The sequence below is a fragment of the Bombina bombina genome, chromosome 6 (genome assembly GCF_027579735.1).
Source record: "Bombina bombina isolate aBomBom1 chromosome 6, aBomBom1.pri, whole genome shotgun sequence".
NCBI classification, from domain to species: domain Eukaryota; kingdom Metazoa; phylum Chordata; class Amphibia; order Anura; family Bombinatoridae; genus Bombina; species Bombina bombina.
The window spans coordinates 544,757,888-544,781,225 of NC_069504.1; the positions used below are offsets into that span (position 1 = coordinate 544,757,888).

At 36.1% G+C, this 23,338-nt stretch overlaps 1 protein-coding gene across 1 annotated transcript in view; it reads left to right on the plus strand.

The window, feature by feature from the left end:
- Positions 1 to 23,338, plus strand: part of SCG3 (secretogranin III) — a 161,257-nt gene that overhangs the window by 19,422 nt on the left and 118,497 nt on the right. The window contains exon 6 of the mRNA XM_053719334.1: positions 544 to 660. Within this exon, the coding sequence (XP_053575309.1) occupies positions 544 to 660 (117 nt within the window). The remainder of the gene's footprint in view (positions 1 to 543; positions 661 to 23,338) is intronic.

Here is a 23,338-nt window from a genome sequence, read left to right on the forward strand (position 1 = left end):
ATTAATATTTTCATGTCAGGTTAGCGCACGTGAAAATATACTATTGGGTTTGTGCGCGAGTTGGATGTTAGTTCCCCCCCACCCCACACTTTTTTTGCTCGATTGACTTCTATAGGGGAATAGGTTATCTTGTGCGCGATATTGTAAGACCGGTTTATTTTCAACTCATAATACGAGCGAAACGCAACGTGCACAAAAAGCTTACTTTTAGCACAGTTAACGCTTGTAATCTGGTCCTATATTAGGTACTCTTTTTTTTTTTTTAAAAGGTTAACAAACCTCGGAATTAGCATTAACATCAAATAAAAAATTAACAGAACCAGTGAAAATAGCTTGTGTATGAAATCCTGAATAAAATGCAGTATACTTGGTATACCAGTCATATTTATTATAATGCACTGCAACAATTTTATCTGAAGATGAAACACAATTCCTATTTCAAAGCATTTTTATATTTTAAACATTTATATATGTAATGCTTAATATTTGAATGTTGTGGCTGTATATTTTAGCCTTATACATCTATATATTTTTTTGTTTTAGAAAAAGATGCTAAAGAAAAGGAAACATTGATAACAATAATGAAAACTCTCATTGACTTTGTGAAAATGATGGTAAAATATGGAACAATTACACCAGAAGAAGGTGTTACTTACTTAGGTGGGTACAAAATGCTGTGTCTTCCCAAATATAGTGATAATTTCTTTATTTTAAAGGCTGAAACAGATTATTTACTGACGTACAACAGTTTTCAATCAGAACACAATGGATAGAGGGAATTGCACTATAACATCATGAGTAAGATCAAATATTAAGGAATAACTCAGTCATTAATAAGCAATGAGACTGAATAAAGGGATAGCATGTCTTGTAAAGCAATGTAAGTTGAGATGAGCAGGAATTAAAATGCATAGAATAAGTACAGCACAAAAAAGTCAAGTGTCTGGGCGTGAAGATCATCAGCAGAGTGAAAACAGCTCATTGAGTATTTGATTTGGAGTTAAACACACACACTCAACACTCAGAAGGAAAGCACTCTCAAGTCATGTGAGCACACATACTAGGCCGTTGACAAAACACACAGCACTAGGTACTCACCAGACACCTACAGACAGATGGGTTTACGTCCAATGACTCAGTTTAATCTTACTGTTTTTTTTTTGTTTTTTTTTTCAATCAAGCTTTATTGAATCAAAATCACAGGTGTACACAGAAAGAAAGGACTAAATACAGTTATTGACAAACTTTCCTGTAAATATTTAAGTCATCCCTTCTTACAGCTTAATGAAGACACATATCAAATAGTCAATTGACTCTATATAGTCGTAAAATATCTACACAACAAGATTTCTGAGAGTGCGGCAATTCTTGATCTACTAGGATCTGAGTTCACCATTATTCTTATATAGCTTGAATTATTTTTAACATTTTTTCAAAAATACTGTAACTATAGTTAAATCATAATCTAAATGTTGTGTGTCAGGTTTCCTCAAGGAAGGGAGGAATGAGAAAAAGGGGGAAGAAAAGGATGACAATAGAAAAACAAAAACAAAAAAACACACTTTTAAAATACCGGAGGGGGGAGGTGTATTTGTCTCATTTTACACTGGGGTGCCTCTCCAGGAAGCTAACGTCATTTCATGGGTGCTTACTTTTTTTTTTATATATTTGTCTAAGACAATGACAAATGACTGTGACATGAATGTTTGCATTTCATTTTGTTTGGTTAGAAGCTAGCATGTGTGGCTATAGGTTAGGGATCCAGGTAAGAAGAAGCCTTAATACAACACCTGGGCCTGTCACCACAAGTGCTGTAACTAATTCTTTATGTTTGCTTTTACTTTAGATGTGTACGTCTAAGCCAATGTGTTGTGTTTATATCAGGCTCGTTAGTACTTGTAGCTTCCCACATTCATGATGTACTAGCGTATGCTCGATTTGTGGATCATAAAAAAACAAAGTGGAGGTAGTGTAGTGAGTGAATCAGATTTTTTCACAGCTGTCTGGTGGGAAATTCTGGTTGTTTCAAGGGATTATACCTCTCCAGCGTCACCAGATCCTATGTTACTTTAGCTGATTCACTGAACACGCCATCCTCTTCTTTAGTAAATCAGCAGCAGCATAAAAAAACGTTGCAAAGTTGGAGATGCTAGAGAGACACTTTTTCATCAATTTCAATTGAAACACAATTATTTGTTTACATGATTCAGATAGAGCATGGGATTTTATACAACTTTCTAGTTTAATTCTATTATCATATTTTTTCTTCATTCTCTTGGTTTCTTTTGTTGAAAAGCAGGGACATGTGCTTAGGAGCCAGCTCTTTTCTGAAGCACTATATGGCAGCAGTTTTGCATAAATGTTATCCATTTGCAAGATTGTAGTGCGCCAGATGCCTACTTAGCTATCTCTTAAAGGGACAGTCTAGTCAAAATTAAACTTTCATGATTCCGATAGGGCATGCAATTTTAAACAACTTTCCAATTTACTTCTATTATCTAATTTGCTCAATTCTTTAGATATCCTTTGTTGAAGAAATAACAATGCACATGTGTGAGCCAATCACATAAGGCCTCTAGGTGCAGCAACCAATCAGCAGCTACTGAGCATATCTAGATATGCTTTTCAGCAAGTGATATCAAGAGAATGAAGCAAATTAGATAATAGAAGTAAATTAGAAAGTTGTTTAAAATGTCATGCTCTTTCTATATCACGAAAGAAAAAAAAAATTGGCTTTCATGTCCCTTTAAACACAGTATATCATGGGAACGAAACAAATTTGATAATAGAAATACATTGGAAACTATTTAAAAAACTATTTAAAAATATTAAAATGGATTTTAAGAGGTATATTTTGCTACCATGATATTTGTAAATGCTTTAAAACCCTTTATTTTGTATTCATACCTTGTTGTGCATCACAGTACTTAATTGCTGAAATTAATTATACCCATATTAAATGGCAAAAAAGTATGTTTAAAAAAAGTGTTAAAGATATCACTCAAACGCAATCAACAGCGAAATTCCTGGTTTCAGCTGTGTCTTGCAACACATTCAAAATTGAAAGGGATATTAAAGGGACACTGTAACCAAAAATTTTCTTTCGTGATTCAGATTGAGCATGAAATTTTAAGCAACTTTCTAATTTACTTCTATTATAAAAATTTCTTCATTCTCTTGGTATCTTTATTTGAAATGCAAGAATGTAAGTTTAGATGCCAGCCCATTTTTGGTGAACAACCTGGGTTGTCCTTGCTAATTGGTGGATAAATTCATCCACCAATAAAAAAGTGCTGTCCAGAGTACTGAACCCAAAAAAAGCTTAGATGCCTTCTTTTTCAAATAAAGATAGCAAGAGAACGAAGAAAAAATTATAATAGGAGTAAATTAGAAAGTTGCTTAAAATTGCATGCTCTTTCTGAATTACAAAATAAACATTTTTGGTTCAGTGTCCCTTTAAACAGTGCTCCTTTAGTAAAAACAAATATGTTAAAGTTAATATAAAAAAAAGAAACAAATTGTGTAAAAAAAAAAAAACTTCTTGTTTTCTTGCAAAATTAGCACTTTTTTATTACAACAATGAAACAGACTGTTTCATATCCTTTTAATTTCAGCAGGCGAGCACTACTAGTACTGCATCATAACATTTGGGAGTGGGCGATACAGAGTTTCAGTTGTGAGCAGGCATTCCACTGCTTTTTCATGTTTGAGTGTGTAAAATAAAGTTTACCATTTGTGTGGATTTAGTTGAGTTGCAGGAGAATTGGAGGTGGATAGAGCAGAAGTATTTAAAGAGATGACTTTATTCAGCAGGCAGAAGGGGGAATCCACAGTTGCTCTACTTCTTTGTGTGAATATTTCTAAATGGGAGAGTTGATGTCAATCTTAGTAAACTGTCTTAATTAGCACATTGTTTATAACTTGAACTGTAAGAAATACTTTATCTGCTGTTGTCCATGTATGGAATAAGCCATATTTTTACTTTTGTGTACATTAATATATTCCTTTAAGCTAGAGAGAAAATTCTTTAGCCAGACTAAAAATGTCAAAACTCTTATCTGTATCTCCCTATAGATGTTTGTAATCAAAAGTGTGTCTAGAAATTTAAATCTAAAAATCCCAGCAGATTATTATACATCTTGTGCTGTCTATCTCAATATATAAACGATCTTCATAACTTTTAAAGTCAGTATAAGGGCTGTAACAACAGGGTCTCAGGGGTCTCCACTGCAACAGGGCCCATCCTTTTAGGGGGTCCACTGGTGCAGCATGTTACAGTGCTGTAGTTGTTCTAATCACCACTAGAGAAAGAAGGCTCTTTAGTTTTCGTTTTTCTTAGTGCTGTTTTGTTTGTTAGGGGTGTTTGCTAGGATGTGCATTGACTCCCTCTTGTTTTATTCACTTTAAATCAATCAATGTGAGCTCAGTACAGAGTAGATGATTGTGTGTGTCTGTGTAGGTGTTTGTTTGTGTATATATGTGCATTTGTGTATGTATATATGTGTGTGTGAATATGCGTATGTCTGTGTACTTGTGTTTGTAGATATACATGTGTTTGTGTCTATATGTGAGTGTGTGTGTATGCATGTATATAAGTGTGTCTATGTGTGGGTGTACGTATGTGTAGGTGCATGTGTTTGTGTATATTACGTTTAATCACAAATACAAATCAATATAAACAAACTGATATGTCCCTAGATAATGTGTCCTTAACCATATTAAACATATGCATCTTTAAACATATTAAAGGAAGTAACTTTCACAATATACTTTGTGATCAGGTAATACCCCAGTATATACTAAGATGGTGACAACAACTAATACTGTCTATAAGCAATACATATTTGAATGCCAGGGTACTTTTGAATATCATAGTGTGCAGTGACTCTCTATAATGTGCTAATCTTGTAGGCTTTGACATCACAGAATGTATATTCGTTGTTGGGGATGATGTCACTGAGGGGCAACTCTATATATCTGGGGCAGGTGGGACATTGTATGTATATGTGTGAGTTATGCTTGAAAGGACAGTCAACTACAACATTTTTATTGTTTAAAAAGATAGAAAATCCCTTTATTACCCATTCCCCAGTTTTGAACAGCTAACATGGTTATATTAATATACTTTTAACGTCTGTGATTACCTTATATCTAAGCCTCTTTTGACAGCCCCCTCATCACATGACTTTTTATTTATTATCTATTAACTTGCATTTTAGCCAAATTGTGCAGTGTCAGCCACAACTCCACGGGAGAGAGGACAATGGTATCTATATGGCCCACATGGACTAGCAGTCTCTTGTTGTGAAAAGCTAATAAAAAGCATGTGATATGAGGCTGTCTGTAGTGGCTTAGAAACAGGCAGACATTTTGAGGTTTAAATGTTATAAAGTATATTAATAAAACAATGTTGGTTGTGCAAAGCTGGGGAATAGATAGTAAAGGCGTTATTTATCTTTTAAAAAAAATAACAATTTTGGTTTTGACTAATACTATATATATAGAATTATTTAAATATAATTAACTTCTACTGGAATATTGTAATTATTACTGTGTGGGTTCACATATTATTTGTCTGCCTAATTTTGATGCTGTACTGTAACAATAACCATATGCCCAGAATGTGTTTCAGAGACTGGTACTGTCAATATTATGGGGTAATTATAACTAGATTTTTCTTTGCATAAATGTTTTGTAGATGATCCATTTATATAACCTATACAGTTAAAAAAAAAAAAGTATAGTTTTGCTTATTTTTAAATAACTCCTAACCAAGCCCCAAAGTTTTAGAAGTATACTGATGTATACCTACTCCAGCTTGCTCCTGTTTGTGTGAAGAGTATTTTCATATGCAGGGGGAGAGGGGAGTGTCTGCTCTTTTGACTATACTACTAGTTTCAGTTGGTGCTCCAGCTAACCTTTTCAACAAAGCAAAACTGGGAGCTTCTAAGTAAGTTTTCAAACGGTTTTATACTGGATTTTTATATCAGTATCTGTGCATATTATTCAGTTTATAGTAGTGTCTATTACATGCAGTTATATGAAAATTGATGTATACTATTCCTTTAAGTACAGAATCTGAGCTCAACCTTTACTAGGGAACATGGGACAAGCACTATTTTATAGCATAAAGCAAGAGAAAAAAATATCCAGTGTATATTGACATCTTGTTTCATTTTCATTAGTTAACTAACTAACTAGCTAATGGGCCATTCAATGTTGAGTTTTATGTTCCTTTAATACACATATCAACACTAGGTATGGGTGAATGTCCTAAAAGTGCAATTCATTTGGTAGAACAAATAGTCCTTGGACATTCGTTTTGGACAATTGAATATTGATAAGAATAAATATCCATTACAATTCATTAATCGAATGTTATTTCCGGTTTTGGTATGTTACTTTAATTTTCGAATGTTCATAATTAGATCAGGGGCCTATTTTTCAAAGCATCAACTGAAAATACGATCTCAATCCGACACAGATCGATGCGAGTTGAAAACAGTGGAATTCGAGTGGAATCGTGTTCATTCTCCCTCCTAATCGACACTATTTGAAGTTCTCACGAAGTTCTCAAAAATTCTACAGTTACGCTTGCGTCTTTTCTGACGCAGCGTACCTAGTTTTCAATCCGCCACCCTTGAGGTCGCGGATGAAATAGAACTCAATGGGAGTCGGAAAACACAGAAAGCCTATGTTCGATGCTGCAAGAGAATGAAGTATATTACATAATAAAAGGGAATTAGAAACTTTATTCAAAATGTATACCCTTTCTAAATCAAACAATATTATTGCTCCACATTTGGTGCACTAGTAGATATAGGAATAAAAGTGAAAAATACATTACTACTTATGGATTATGCTACAATTTTTCTCTCATTACAAAGCAAGGGGACAATATTATTTCTACATATTTGGTGCAAAGCTTTGCCCCAAACTTGTTGCACTAATAGATAAAGAGATAAAAAAAATGAAATAAATACACAACATAATATAGCTAGCTTCCTTTTTATTTGTTGGAAAAATCTATGTGCACCATGTTTAAGCCATGTAATACAGGTCCCACTCTCCACTTCGCGCCATATTTGACTCAACACTTTTCACACCAATTATGACGCAAACTCCTAAATAACTCACACACTAGTGAATTTTTTCACCACTTTTGATTGGAATATGCATAATCACATGATTTATGACATCAGCCAATCTGATTCAAATACACATTATAAACTATCACTAACAAATCAAATTGCTCGATACTTGTGTTATTGATCACTCATCAGAATTTGTAAGTGCCATTTGTTACATTGTGCATTTTACTTTGAAAGTATGTATATGTGAAATTAGTATTAAAGATAAACATTGATGCTGACATTAGGACACACAGTGTAATATTTTAGACAAGGTTTTTAAAATTCGAATTGATGTTTGAATTAATAGAATCTTAAGCTGATAGCTCAAAGGGATAGCCCACCTAACTTTAAACTGTCATGATTCAGATACAGCAGAAATTAAAATCACCTCTTTACTGGCATGCTATTTTCAGTGTATTTCTTCCTTCTCTTGAATTTCTTTTTCAGTAAGAAATGTCATCTTTTATGCCAGCCCATTTTATAACACCTGTGAAGGGGTGGTTTTTAAAACTAGATTGCAATCAGGAGGGATTAGACAGGTGCAAAGAGAAACCTGGCACAGCTCTTAAAGGGACAGGAAATCCCAAAATATTCTTTCATGATTTGGATAGAACATACAGTTTTAAACAACTTTCAAATGTACTTCTATTATCAAATTTGCTTCATTCTCTTGTTATCCTTTGCTGAAGGAACAGCATTGCACTACTGGCAGCTAGCTGAACACATCTATGTAGCCAATCACAAGAGACAAATGTCTGCAGGCACCAATTAGCAGCTAGCTCCCACTAGTGTAGGATATGTGCGTATTCTTTTCTAGCCAGGGATACCAAGAGAACAAAGCACATTTGAAAATAGAAGTGAATTTTAAAATGTTTTAAAATTACATGCTCTATCTGAATAATGCAACTTAAATTTTTACTTTCCTATCCCTTTAAAATATCAATTGATTGCAAATAAATACATATGATACTCTGATTACATGTTATATTCACAATTATTCCTGCTCATAATAATAATACATATGCAATATATACATATAGTGGTATAAATAAACACAGAGATATGACAGACAACATTGTTTAGAACAAAAAAAGGAACTTAGGAGCATGTAAATATGTTTGCAAAAGATTTCTGACATAACACACACATATATATATATATATATATATATATATATATATATACTTACTGTATATATATGTATGTGCAAGGATATATGTACAAATTATAGCATTAATAATAATTTAAAAATAAATAAAAATAATGACTCCTAGAAAAACAAATACACATTAATTTCTGTGAAAGTATCATATAACAAATATATATAAAAATAACTTTCTATGAGATATTGCTTGTTGAGGTATAAATCAACCTATTTCTTGGACATTAACAGATGAAAACTAAAAGATTAGCTTTAGAGAAATGTGTTTGTTCATGGACAGTAATGAAATGGTATAAATAAAGTTGGGAAAAACCCGAATAGAGCTACATTAATGACTGTTAGTTAACACCAGTCCGATGCTCTTCACACCGTACTTGACGCGCATGTTTTTGACGGCTTTTTTGATAAATAAGGAGATCCTATTCAGGTCCGCAGCAGTGATGTCTGGCGAGCGTATTGACACCGGCGAATGCAACATAGTTGACACTTTGATAAATAGGCCCCCAAATTTCCACATTCGAATTTTCAAATGTAACATTCGATTTAACAAATACTATTCAGAAGGTTCAATTAGTTAAAGTGAAGGTAAACTTTGATGAATGAAAACCCGATTTTTAAAAATACTAATAAAAACAGGGGCACTGTTTAGAAAGTAGCCGTTTTGTTTAAAAACTTACCTTTCTTCTTTTCACAGCCAGAGCAGCTTCCCCCACACGGAGATACTCTCTTCACACGTCAGCAATGACTAATCCGGCTTCCTCCAATCAAGGCATGGCCTCAGGCAATGACTCCCCTGGGGGGAAAGACGTGATTGGATGAAGCCGGATTAGTCATTGCTGACGTGTGAAGAGAGGATCTCCGGGTGGGGGAAGCTGCTCTGGCTGTGAAAAGAAGAAAGGAAAGTTTTTAAACAAAACGGCTGCTTTCTAAACTTTGATGAATGAAAGTGCCCCTGTTTTTAATAGTATTTTTAAAAGCCGAGCTTTCATTCATCAAATTTTACCTTCAGTTTAATGCAATAGGGAATTTAGTAAATTGATACATAATAGATACAAATATATCAATTTGAATTGTTCTATTTTGAATATTGCATAATTTGAATATTACATTAAAGAGAGTATTAGAAATACTATTAAAATATATAAATTCAAATTTTTCGATTTAATATTGCATAATTCAAATTGAATTATTAGAAAAATGAAATTTGAATATTACATTTAAAGTAAACATTAGAAATATTATTACATTAAACAAATGTTAGAATGTTGTACAATCATTTCGAAATTAAAAATGAACAAACGAATGTGTTTAAATTAGTTTTATTTTTGAATGTTGCAAAACATTCAACCATTGCTACTCAACTCTCATTCAGTACAAGTGCTTCCTAGCAAAATGGCACTTTTGAAAATAGTTTCAGTACTTGTCTGTGGCTTGTTTAAAATAGAATTTATAAAATGTTGGTCCGACATGATCCGATCAGGGGATCATGTCCGACAGACATCGCTGAATGCGGAGAGCAATACGCTCTCCGCATTCAGCATTGCACCAGCAGCTCTTGTTAACTGCTCGTGCAACGCCGCCCCCTGCAGATTTGCGGCCGCTAGCAGGGGGTGTCAATCAACCCGATCGTATTTGCCCGATCTCTGTTCGCCTTCTCAGAGCAGGCGGATAGGTTATGGAGCAGCGGTCTTTAGAAACTCGCCAGAAACACGGCCCTTCAAGCTCTATATGGAGCTTGTTAAATGGGCACCCAAGTGTAGACACTTTAGTCCCTGAAACTGTAGAAGAGTAGGAGACATATTATTGAGTGGAAAGATGTTGTATACAAGTAAGAGTTTGCATATTGGTACAATAACAAATGCACTGGAAGCAGAAACAATTGTGACATTAAAAGCAATATATGTCTGAATATAGTTTAGAGTATGTTATGAGTTCTGTAAATCCTAAACTTGCTAGTTATCATGTGACTGCTAGTTATCATGTGACTTGCTCCTTGCGGGCTATCAATGCATCCATACAACTATGGAAATGTTTTTTGTATTAAAGGACCATTCAACTTTTAAATTTACTTATCTTTTTTTTTATTTGATTAAAATACTACATTTTTTAAAATATATTTAATTATTTTATTTGCAAACTTTTTCTGATTTTTTTTCTAGAACTTTTTGGATTTTCCAAACCCTCTTTTTTTATTGTCAGCAGTCCTATCAGTTCACACTATCCAGATAGGACTGCGGCCACGCACAAGTCACATTTTTTTACGTCATTTATTAGCAGCAGTTTTGCTGCTCAGCAGGCCGCTGACTAAATTCATGTAGCAATTTGGTCAGTCATAGAATCCAGCAGACAGGATTATGGGTGATGTAGTTTATTCTCACGATGAAGAGACGTAAGGAATAATGCACAGTGCAATTCAGCCGTGTGACTCGCATTAGGACAAGAAGGTGCTGTGAGTTGTATTGTTTGTAGTATACATTTAAAATTTGAATATGGTGACTTGTATATGCGCATACTAACACTGTTTAAGTATAAACACAATTTATTGCATGGAGACTTTGATGCATATACCCATAAGTAATGCAATGTATTTGACAAATAGGAAGTAGCACACATGTAATGTGGGTTTCTAGGAGACATAAACAACTGGTACCAGATGCTCAATAACATGTTTACTCTGCTTTAAACATTTTCATCACCGCCTTTGTCAGATGCCGTAACGTTCCCCCTTTATATATCAGTCAGACTAATTTTTCTGTAGCAAAATCTTATTCAAATTGCTTGTCAATAGCTTAAAACAACAAAAAAATGCTTAAGGACGATTTAATTGCACATGTGCTCAGGGACGCGCACAGACTAATTAGATATGCAAAAGAAAAATATTTGATAGGTGGAGAGTGAAGGGAATTTTTGAAGGGGAGGAGTTTACATAATAAGACCGGTAAAAAAAATATGGTGAAATCTGAAGAAATTTTGAAATAAACATTTAAAAAAACAGTTTTAATTAATATTCAAGCATAACTTTAAAGAAGTAAATAAAAAATAAAAACTACATTTAGAAAAGTTTAATGGTCCTTTAAGTTAATATCATTCATTTTATTTTTAGTTTGTTAAAGTGTAATATAAAATATATAAAGGATAGCTAAATTCATATTTAACTAAATACAAAATATTAAATCAATATCAGTTATGTATTACTTTAGGCTTCGTTGGGTTGGTAGCTTGGTTCTCTGATCCTTTTAGTTTTGGCACACATATAATATTTATTAATCAGTACCGAATTACACTGGCTACATTTAGCCTTAAGGGAATTTAGGGCAGCTTTGTAAGAGAGGATTTCAAAGGCTTTTTGAGGGAAGAGTCTTTACAAGTGCTAGAGAACAGTGACTGTAAATGGCAAATTGTTTTAATAAGATTACTGTGAGTGACTGACATATTTTGAAACAAAACAAGACATGAATAAGCAGCACATACATAATAAGTTCAAAAACGGCACATACATAATAAGCTCAGAAAGCGGCTTTCAATTTACACTTGCTACAAATAAGGCGCAAACAAAATAAGTTGTAATAAACAACAACCTTATATTTGAGCCCCATCACATGTTTTACAAGTGGTAGTTGCTTAATCATTAATAATACAGGGCACATATGATGTGATATTTAAAGGGTAATAGCAAATGAGGCTAGAGTAATCAACAAATATGAGCAAACAAAAGAAAAATATATAATATAATAATATAGCAAAACAATCTAAGGCCAAGAGGCCTATTTATCAAGCTCCTTGCGGAGCTTGAGGGTCCGTGTTTCTGGCGAGTCTTCAGACTCGCCAGAAACAGCAGTTATGAAACAGCGGTCTAAAGATCGCTGCTTCATAACCCTGTCCGCCTGCTCTGAGCAGGCAGACTAGAATCGCCACAATTCAACCCGATCAAGTACGATCGGGTTGATTGACACCTCCCTGCTGGTGCAATGCTGAATACGGAGAGCGAGGTCTTGCGGACCTGATCCTCACTGTCAGAACAGGTACGCAAGACCTTTGATACATAGGCCTCCAAATGTTGGACCTATATTGATATTCAGTTTTTATTTTCTTTAAAACTTATACAAATAAATCCACATCCCATGTTTTATTTAACCAGTTATTAAACAATTTGAGATTGTAATGAGATTGTAATATAAATGATAAATTACAAATAGTAATTAAAAAAAAAAATAGCAGTATACTTTCATTATTTATTTCGTCCCCTTTTCCTGAAAATTTTTCGTTTTGTCAGTTCCACAGAGTTTCTATAAAATAATGGGTGCCACAATGTTGAAACCTAGTTTTTCCCTGTATCTGTCTATTCCATTGAGAACACTTAGGGATAGATATAATAATAAATCATTATATCCAGCATTTATTTACTGCTTAATTTTTAAGTCTAGTTAGTAATGACTCTCTAAAGAAAAACATAAAAAAAATGTTTTTCTATACTTTCAGCTAGATTCAGTGTTGTAGGTATAGCTGTACTGCACACCTTTTTGGCCGTCACGCAACATAAGTACCGCACTTTTTAAAAAGTCCTTTTTCAATGGGACTTCCACAGTGCCGGTATTACGAGTTTGCCTCGCAGGCCAAAAAGTGAGTGGTGCAGTCTATAACTACAAGATCTGTACCGCCACCTGAAAGTTAGTAGTTATGAGTTTTACGTTACAAAGCTGTACCATAAAACTCATAACTAAAGTGTTACAAAGTACACTAACACCCATAAACTACCTATTACCCCCTAAACCGAGGCAATCCCGCATCGCAAACACTAAAATAACATTATTAACCCCTAATCTGCCGCTCCGGACATCGCAGCCACTATAATAAACATATTAACCAACTAAGCCGCCGCTCTCCCGCATCGCAAACACTAGTTAAATATTATTAACCCCTAATCTGCTGTCCCCAATGTCATCACCACCTACATACACTTATTAACCCCTAATCTGCTGTCCCTAACATCGCCGCAACCTACATTAATGTTAGTAACCCCTAATCTGCTGCCCCCACAATCGCCACCACCTAACCACTTATTAACCCCTAATCTGCTACCCCCAATGTCGCCGCCACTATACTAAAGTTATTAACCCCTAAACCTAACCCTAAGTGTAACCCTAAGTCTAACCCTAACATAACCCTAACCCTAACACCCACTGACTTTAACATAATTAAAATAATTCCAAAACAAAATTACAATTAATACCTAAATAATTCCTATTTAAAACTAAATAAATACTTACCTGCAAAATAAAACCTAAGCTAGCTACAATATAACTAATAGTTATACTGTATCTAGCTTATGTTTTATTTTTATTTCACAGGTAAGTTTGTATTTTTTTTTAAGGGGACAGTCTATACCAGAATTTGTATTGTTTTAAAAGATAGATAATCCCTTTATTACCCATTCCCCAGTTTTGCATAACCAACGCAGTTATATTAATCTACTTTTAACCTCTGTGATTATCTTGTATCTAAGCCTCTGCAAACTGCCCCTTTATTTCAGTTCTTTTGACAGACTTGCAGTTTAGCCAATCAGTGCCTGCTCCCAGATAACTTCACGTGCATGAGCACAGTGTTATCTATAGGAAATACGTGAACTAACACCCTCTAGTGGTGAAAAACTGTTAAAATGCATTCTGATAAGAGGTGGCCTTCGAGGTCTAGGAAATTAGCATATGAACCTCCTAAGTTAAGCTTTCAACTAAGAATACCAAGAGTACAAAGCAAAATTGGTGATAAAAGTAAATTGGAAAAAATTTTAAAATTACATGCCCTATCTGCATCATGAAAGTTTATTTTGGCCTAGACTGTCCCTTTAACTAGGTGGATTAGTTATTAAATAGTTATTAACTATTTACTAACTACCTAGTTAAAATAAATACAAATGTACCTGTAAAATAAAACCTAACCTGTCTTACAGTAAAACCTAACATTACACTAAAATTAAATAAATTACATTAATCAAATACAATTAACTAAATTACAAAAAAAAACAAAACACTAAATTACACAAAATCAAAAAGAAATTATCAAATATTTAAACTAATTACTCCTAATCTAATAGCCCTATCAAAATAAAAAAGCCCCCCAAAAATAATAAAACCCCAAGCCTAAACTAAACTGCCAATAGCCTTTTGCGGGGCATTGCCCCAAAGAAATCAGCTCTTTTACCTGGCAAATAAAAATACAAATACAAACATCCCCCCCAACAGTAAAACACACAACCTAAGCTACCCGTTGCCCTGAAAATGGCATTTGGATGGGCATTGCCCTTAAAAAGGCATTCATCTCTTTTACATTGCCCAAACCATAAGCTAAAAATAAAACCCACCCAATAAACCCTTAATAAAACTGTACGTTAAATCAAGCTTAAAACTGTAAGTGGATCTTCGGTGTCGGCGATGTCGGGGGCGTTTAGACTCTGGGTTTATGTTAGGGTGTTAGGTTTAAACATTAAAAAAAAATTCCCGATAGACATCAATGGGGCAGCGTTACGGAGCTTTAAGCTCCGTGATTGCAGTTGTTAGGCTTTTTTTTTAGCCGGCTCTCCCCATTGTTGTCTATGGGGAAATAGTGCATGAGCACGTAACAGCAGCTCAAAGCAGCGCTGGTATTTGTGTGCGGTATGGACCTCAATGCTACCATATTGCACGCAAACGACAGCTTTTTTTAAACTCGTAATACCAGCGCTATAGGTAGTGAAATACCGCCGAAAATGCTGCGGTCGTTAATTTCCCTATAGCGCTCAAAACTCGTAATCTGTCTGTTTGTTCTTTATCAGCCCCTGATGTGCTTATTTAATAACTGCATACCTTTAAAGGAGAAATGTTTGAAGCCACATATTTTTAAATGCTGATGTACTCTTGTAGTTCACTGCCAGGATTTTCAGTAGTTGATACAAGTTTTACCTACCAGCCAAAATAAAATGGTATAAATTGGTATTTATACAGCCATTTGCTATTTCAAAACCATACGTGAATTCAAATATTTATGGATGCATTTTATGCCATATATAATTAAAGATAAAATAAGAATGATCTTAACTAAGATATATGTAATTTTAAGCTTGATTTAACGTAAAGGGCCATGATACCCAAATGTTAAAACACTTGAAAGTGATGCAGCATAGCTAGGGTTGCCACCTTCAATACTGAAAAATAAGGGACGCCTGCCACAGCGGGGGCCACACCCCTCCTCATGTCAATAAGCACATTCAGACTGTCCTCTCATCCTGTCAATAAGCACGTTCAGACTGTCCTCTCATCCTGTCAATAAGCACATTCAGTCTTTCTTACTATCAACACACCCAGACTGTCTCCTTCTATTTGTCAGCACATACAGACTCTCTCGTTCTCGTTATCAACACACCCAGACTGTCTCTCCTCCTGTCAATCAGCACATTCAGTCTCTCTTACTATCAACACATCCAGACTGTCTCTCCTCCTGGCTATCAGAAAATCCAGATAGAAACATAGCATAGCATTTGACGGCAGATAAGAACCATAAGCCCAAAAGTCTGCCCAATATTTCCTAAAAGTATAAACTTTGTAGTTACTATGATAGATTTATGCTTATCCAAGGCATTGTCTCTTCTCCTGTCAATAAGCACATGCAGTCTCTCTTACTCCCAACAAACACAAACTGTCTCTCTTCCTGTCAATCAGCACATTCAGTCTCTCTTACTCTCAACACACAAACTGTCTCTCTTCCTGTCAATCAGCACATTCAGTCTCTCTTACTCTCAACACACACAAACAGTCTCTCTTCCTGTCAATCAGCACATTCAGTCTCTCTTACTCTCAACACACATAAACTGTCTCTCTTCCTGTCAATCAGCACATTCAGTCTCTCTTACTCTCAACACACACAGTCTCTCTTCCTGTCAATCAGCACATTCAATCTCTCTTACTATCAACACATACAAACTGTCTCTACTCCTGTCAATCACCACATCCAGTGATCCAGTCTCTCTTACTATCAAGAAACAGAAACTGTCTCTCCTTCTGGTTATAAGCACATCCAGTCTCTCTTATTATCAACACATACAAACTGTCTCTCCTCTTGGCTATCAGCACATACAGACTCTCTCTCCTGCTGACAATCAGTACTTCAAACCTGTCTGTCTCTCCTCCTGTCAATCAGTACATCAAGACTCTCTCCTCCTGTCAATCAGCAAATCCAAACTGTCTCTTCTCCTAGCTGTAAACACACACAGACTGTCTCTTCTCCTAGCTGTAAACACACCCAGACTGTCAACACACTAAGACTGTCTCTCCCACCATCAAAACGTCCTGACTGTCGATAAACATATAATTCAGAGTGTGTCTCTCCTCCTAGCATATCCAGATTGTTCCTCTTAGCATGCTGTGGCTGTCTCTTTATGTAATTAATACACATTTTAACCTTATCATGCTGCCTCTTTCCTATTTGCACATAAAGACTGCACTGTTGATAGATGAAGTCATGCAAACATTCGCATTACATCATTACTCTCACCTGCATATGCTTGAACTCCTCTTCAGGCAGAGCTAGCGCCATGTTCTCAAAATTCTGCAACTCAAGCCAGTCCCCCCATAGTACAGAAAAGTGGTACGTACAACCTGGTGTACCATAGAGTATCAACCTGCAAGATAGAAGGAGCGGCCATTCTGGGACTGCAAATACTAACGAGACTGAGTTAGACTGGATAGAAAACCAAAAAAGTATTATCTGAGGTTTGCTGACATCTATATGTCAATGTAAGAACTGCAACTTCTGTGAATATTTGAATGAACTGAGAAGATTGTTACACCTGATGCTGGATAAGTAGTGAGGAACAACTCCGGATAGTAGAAAATACGGGACAAACCCTGTCCCGTATTGATTCAAAACGGAACACGCTGTTTTAGTCTCAAATACGGAACGATTCCGTATTTTAAGGGACGGGTGGCAACCCTAAGCATAGCTGTAAAAAGCTGACTAGAAAATATCACCTGAACATCTCTATGTAAAAAAGAAAGTTATTTTACCTCAAAAGTTCCTCAGTAGCCACATCCCATTGTAAAGGACTTCTAAGCAGCAAATCAGTATGTCTGTCCCGGGACAGCGAAAGGAGCGAGCATTTGTGCACACTCATATTATTTCTCTATTCAGTTTAAGGAAGTTTACTATGAAATCTCAAGAGAGTTAAGTTAAAGTGTCAGTAAAACTAAAAAATAATGTTATATAATTCAGCACATAGTATTAGTGGTATCGTTATAAAACTTAATATTGCCTTTGAATTTTTTATAAATATGACAGTTTCTCAGACCCGCTCTCTGTACTCTGCTGAGCGGGTCTGTTTTTATTCCACAGCGCATCGGGCCAGCTGTATAGTCATACAGAGCAGGAGCGAGCTGCACTTAGTGTTATGGCGCGGTCGAGCCGGGCTGTGACTATACAGCTGGCCCGATGCACTGTGGAATAAAAACAGACCCGCTCAGCAGAGTACAGAGAGCGGGTCTGAGAAACTGTCATATTTATAAAAAATTCAAAGGCAATATTAAGTTTTATAACGATACCATTAATATAATGTTATATAATTCTGCACTATGTGCAGAATTATATAACATTTTTTTTAGGTTTACTGACACTTTAAATCTCATGAGATCACAGTAAAAGAGTTCATGACCTCAGCACTGCTGATGCTGATTGGCTGCTGTTCGTTTCTTCATTTTTATTTTTTTTACCTGCAGCTGAGCAACAACTGAGTATAAATTTTTACACAGAACTTACTCTGCTGAGCTGAGGAAATTGTGAGGTAAAATATCTTCCTTTTTTACATAGAGATGCTCAGGTGATATTTTCCTGTCAGCTTTTTACAGTTATACTGCATCAGTTTCAAGTGATTTAGCATATGAGTATTATGTCCCTTTAAAGTGATGTTAGAGTTTCCCATTGTAGAAGTAATATCTAAAATAAATGTTAGATTTTAGTATAAGGTTCATTGATGAGGTTGTTTTATGCGCCAAACTGAAGTTATAGTTTAATCTGACATCCATTAGACTGTTTTTTTTTCTTCCTATGTAGTTTTCGTGCGGCACTTCAAGAAGAAGAAAAAAGCCTGTAGTATAACCACACAATCTGATTGGCTGCCGCATGAAAACTACAAATGTTTGGCGCTTAAAATGTAAGATCTTATCAATGAACCTTATACCAATATCTAGAACTGGGTGCTAAAAGAAATTATGAAACTATGGAAAAATGCTATACAGTTCTCTGGAGGTTTCCAGATACATTCATTGATTTATTTAGGCAGCAGATGCTATTTCTGCATATTTTGGGCATCAGTGCATTACTCAACTGTAATATGGATCTGAATGTCAATAGAAAAGCTATTTCACTTTTTGACTGGCCAGCAATATTTAAATTTACTTGCACGCTCAAGGTCACTCAAATTTTTCTTGTCAATTTTTTGATAGAAGATTACAGTCTAAGCCTGCTGGGTAAATAAAACAAAATGAAATGCTCTCATATATCTTTGCAGATGATTTAACCTTGGTTCACTTCACCTGTATGCAAATCATGTACTTTGTGAATATGTATTCATGTTTTTCAATCTTAGGTCACACAGAAAAACAGCTGCAAATAGTTTATATGCAACGTAACATTAATTTACAATAAATGTTGTGAATATTTTAAGGGAATATCACTAAATTTGTGAAATGTCTTTTAACCTGATTTAGGGGCAGAGTTATAGGCATGAATTAAAGAAGGTGAGATATTAGTTAATAATTGAACATGTATTCCTAGGCTGCTATTTTTATATTCACAATTGGGTCAGTATTATTCCTTTTCTATCATTTTAATCTCTCTTCTGTGTATTTTTTTACCTTGAACCACAGACATTAAAATCAATATGACAGATTGCATGATGATCATATAAAGGTTTTATGATTGTTTCCAGAGTAGTATGCAATGAAAAACTTGTACTGTGTACATTTTATAATACTGTAAATTCCACATACTTGTATAAAAAGAGAAGTATTCACACTTCATGATCTGTTCTATGACGAATGTACAGAAATATTGTCTCAGATCATTGTGCACTCGTTATTATCAAGCTTTCTCAGTTCTTATTCAAATATTTACTTCAAAATGAATAGAAAAAAATATGAGCAAAGTTTGTATCAAAATCTGTGAAATTAAATTGTGCTCCTGTTCATCATTTCAAACTTAAAGATTGATCACAATCCTGTAAAAAAGTTATCAAATTATTTTCTATAGAATATCCACATTAAAGTCTACAGAGATTTTTGTAGATAATTAATTTATTTTGTTTTTCTTAAAGATTGTGATTGACTCCTAAATTGTTAATGTGTGAGCATATTTGTTAAACTTGGCCAATACAGAAACATTCGGCTAGATTCCGAGTTTGGCGTTATGAGTGAAAAAGCCTCATAATGCTGCTTTTTCCCTACCGCTGCTATTACGAGTCTTGCAGGTATAGGTGTACTGCACACCTTTTTGTCCGTAACGCAACAGAACTACCGCACCTTTCAAAAAGTCCTTTTTCAATGGGACTTCCGTAGCGCCGGTATTACGAGTTTCTCTTGTAAGGTGTATCCAGTCCACTGATCATCCATTACTTGTGGGATATTCTCCTTCCCAACATGAAGCTGCAAGAGGATCACCCACAGCAGAGCTGTCTATATAGCTCCTCCCCTAACTGCCACTCCCAGTCATTCTCTTGCAGCTCTCGACAACATAGGAAGTAGCTAGAGAGATGTGGTGAATTTATGTAGTTTATCTTCAATCAAAAGTTTATTATTTTCAAATGGTACCGGAGTTGTACTGTTTTAGCCTCAGGCAGAAAGTTGAAGAAGAGTCTGCCTGTGGTTTTTGATGATCTGTAACTAAGATCCATTGCTGTTCTCACACATAACTGAAGAGATGAGGTAACTTCAGCTGGGGGAATGGCGTGCAGGGTCTCCTGCTATGAGGTATGTGCAGTTTAAATTTTTCTAGAGAAATGAATATGCTAGAAAATGCTGTTAATACCGGATTTATTTAAGGTAAGCCTGATTACAGTGATTTAATAACGACTAGTATCATGCTTGCTGTAAAAGGTAATATTCTTATTACTTTCTCACATTACTGAAAATAAGATAACGTTTGCTGGAAGTGTTTAAACGTTTTTTTTTCTACATATTGGTGATAAAACTTTATTGGGGCCCAGTTTTTTCCACATGGCTGGCTAGATTTTGCCTAGGGATAGTTTTTTATGGCCCTCTCACTGTGAGTACAGGTTGGGAGGGGCCTAATTTCAGGCCTAAATCGTGCAGTTGTTTTTGCAGCTTGAGACTTCCAGCTTCCCTGAAGGAGTCCCCTGAACACTTAGGACCTCTACAAAGGGTTTTTGTGCCTTCAAAAGTCATTGTATGGGCAGGTAGGGCCACAACAGAGCTGTGGCAGTTTGTTGTGACTGTTAAAAAACGTTTATATCGTTTTTTTAATCCGGTTTTGTTTAAGGGGTTAAACATCCATTTGCAAGTGGGTGCAATGCTCTGTTAGTTCTATATACACACTGTAAAAATTTCATAAGATTTACTGCTTTTTATCACTGTTTTTCAATTTCTGACAAAAATTGTTTCTCTTAAAGGCACAGTACCGTTTTTATTTTTTGCTTGTTTACATTTATCAAAGTGTTTTCCAAGCTTTCTGGTCTCATTGCTAGTCTGTTTAAACATGTCTGACATAGAGGAAACTCCTTGTTCATTATGTTTAGAAGCCATTGTGGAACCCCCTCTTAGAATGTGTACCAAATGTACTGATTTTACTTTAAGTTATAAAGATCATATTCTGTCTTTAAAAGATTTATCACCAGAGGAAATTGACAAGGGGGAAGTTATGCCGACTAACTCGCCCCACGTGTCAGAACCTTTGACTCCCGCTCAAGGGACTCCCGCTCAAGTGGCGCCAAGTACATCTAGCGCGCCCATGGCGTTTACTTTACAAGACATGGCGGCAGTTATGGATCATACCCTTACAGCGGTATTGTCCAAACTACCAGGGTTACAAGGGAAGCGAGACAGCTCTGGGACTAGAAAAAATACAGAGCTCTCTGACGCTTTAGTAGCTATGTCTGATATCCCCTCACAATATGCAGAAGCTGAGGCAGGAGAGTTTCTTTCTGTGGGTGATTTTTCTGACTCAGGGAAGATGCTTCAACCTGATTCTGATATGTCTACATTTAAATTTAAGCTTGAACACCTCTGCGTGTTGCTCTGGGAGGTTTTAGCTACTCTGGATGACTGTGACACCATTATAGTGCCAGAGAAATTATGTAGATTGGATAAATACTATGCAGTGCCTGTTTACACTGATGTTTTTCCAATACCTAAAAGATTTTCAGAAATTATTACTAAGGAATGGGATAGACCAGGTGTACCGTTCTCTCCCCCTCCTATTTTTAAGAAAATTTTTCCAATAGATGCCGCTACACGGGACTTATGGCAAACGGTCCCTAAGGTGGAGGAGGCAGTTTCTACCCTAGCTAAGCGTACAACTATTCCCGTCGAGGACAGTTGTGCTTTCCTAGATCCAATGGATAAAAAGTTAGAGGGTTAGTCTCTGGAATTGGCCTTACAGGTAGAAACTCCATTGGATGATATACTTGACAAGCTTAAAGCGCTTAAGCTAGCCAATTCATTTGTTTCTGACGCCGTTGTTCATTTAACCAAACTAGCGGCTAAGAACTCAGGTTTTGCTATACAGGCGCGTAGGGCGCTATGGCTTAAATCCTGGTCAGATGACGTTACTTCAAAGTCTAAGCTTCTCAACATTCCCTTCAAGGGGCAGACCCTATTCGGGCCTGGACTGAAGGAGATCATTTCTGATATTACTGGAGGAAAAGGTCATGCCCTTCCTCAGGATAGGTCTAATAAATTAAGGACCAAACAAACTAATTTTCGTGCCTTTCGAAACTTTAAGACGAGCGCGGCATCAACTCCCTCTAATGCAAAACAAGAGGGAAATTTTGCCCAGTCCAAGCCGGTCTGGAGACCTAACCAGGCCTGGAACAAAGGTAAGCAGGCCAAGAAGCCTGCTGATGCCTCTAAGACAGCATGAAAGATCAGCCCCCGATCCGGTAACGGATCTAGTAGGGGGCAGACTTTCTCTCTTCGCCCAGGCTTGGGCAAGAGATGTCCAGTATCCCTGGGAGTTGGAAATTGTGTCCCAGGGATATCTTCTGGACTTCAAAGCTTCTTCCCCAAAAGGAAGATTTCACCTCTCACAATTATCTGCAGACCAGATAAAGAGAGAGGCATTCTTACATTGTGTTCAAGACCTCCTAGTTATGGGAGTGATCCACCCAGTTCCAAAGGAGGAACAGGGGCAAGGCTTCTATTCAAATCTCTTTGTGGTTCCCAAGAAAGAGGGAACCTTCAGACCAATCTTAGATCTCAAGATCCTAAACAAATTTCTCAGGGTCCCATCTTTCAAGATGGAGACTATTCGAACCATCCTACCTATGATCCAGGAGGGTCAATACATGACTACCGTGGACTTAAAGGATGCTTATCTTCACATTCCGATACACAAAGATCATCATTGGTTTCTCAGGTTCGCCTTCCTAGACAGTCATTACCAGTTTGTGGCTCTTCCCTTTGGGTTAGCTACGGCACCAAGAATCTTTACGAAGGTTCTGGGGTCACTTCTGGCGGTCCTAAGGCCGCGGGGCATAGCAGTAGCCCCTTACTTAGACGACATTCTGATACAGGCGTCAAATTTCCAAATTGCCAAGTCCCATATGGACATTGTTCTGGCATTCCTGAGGTCTCATGGGTGGAAAGTGAACGAAAAGAAGAGTTCTCTATACCCTCTCACAAGAGTTTCCTTCCTGGGAACTCTGATAGATTCTGTAGAAATGAGGATTTACCTGACAGAGGACAGGTTGTCAAAACTTCTAAATTCCTGCCGTGTTCTTTATTATACTTCTCGCCCTTCGGTGGCTCAGTGTATGGAAGTAATCGGCTTAATGGTAGCGGCAATGGAC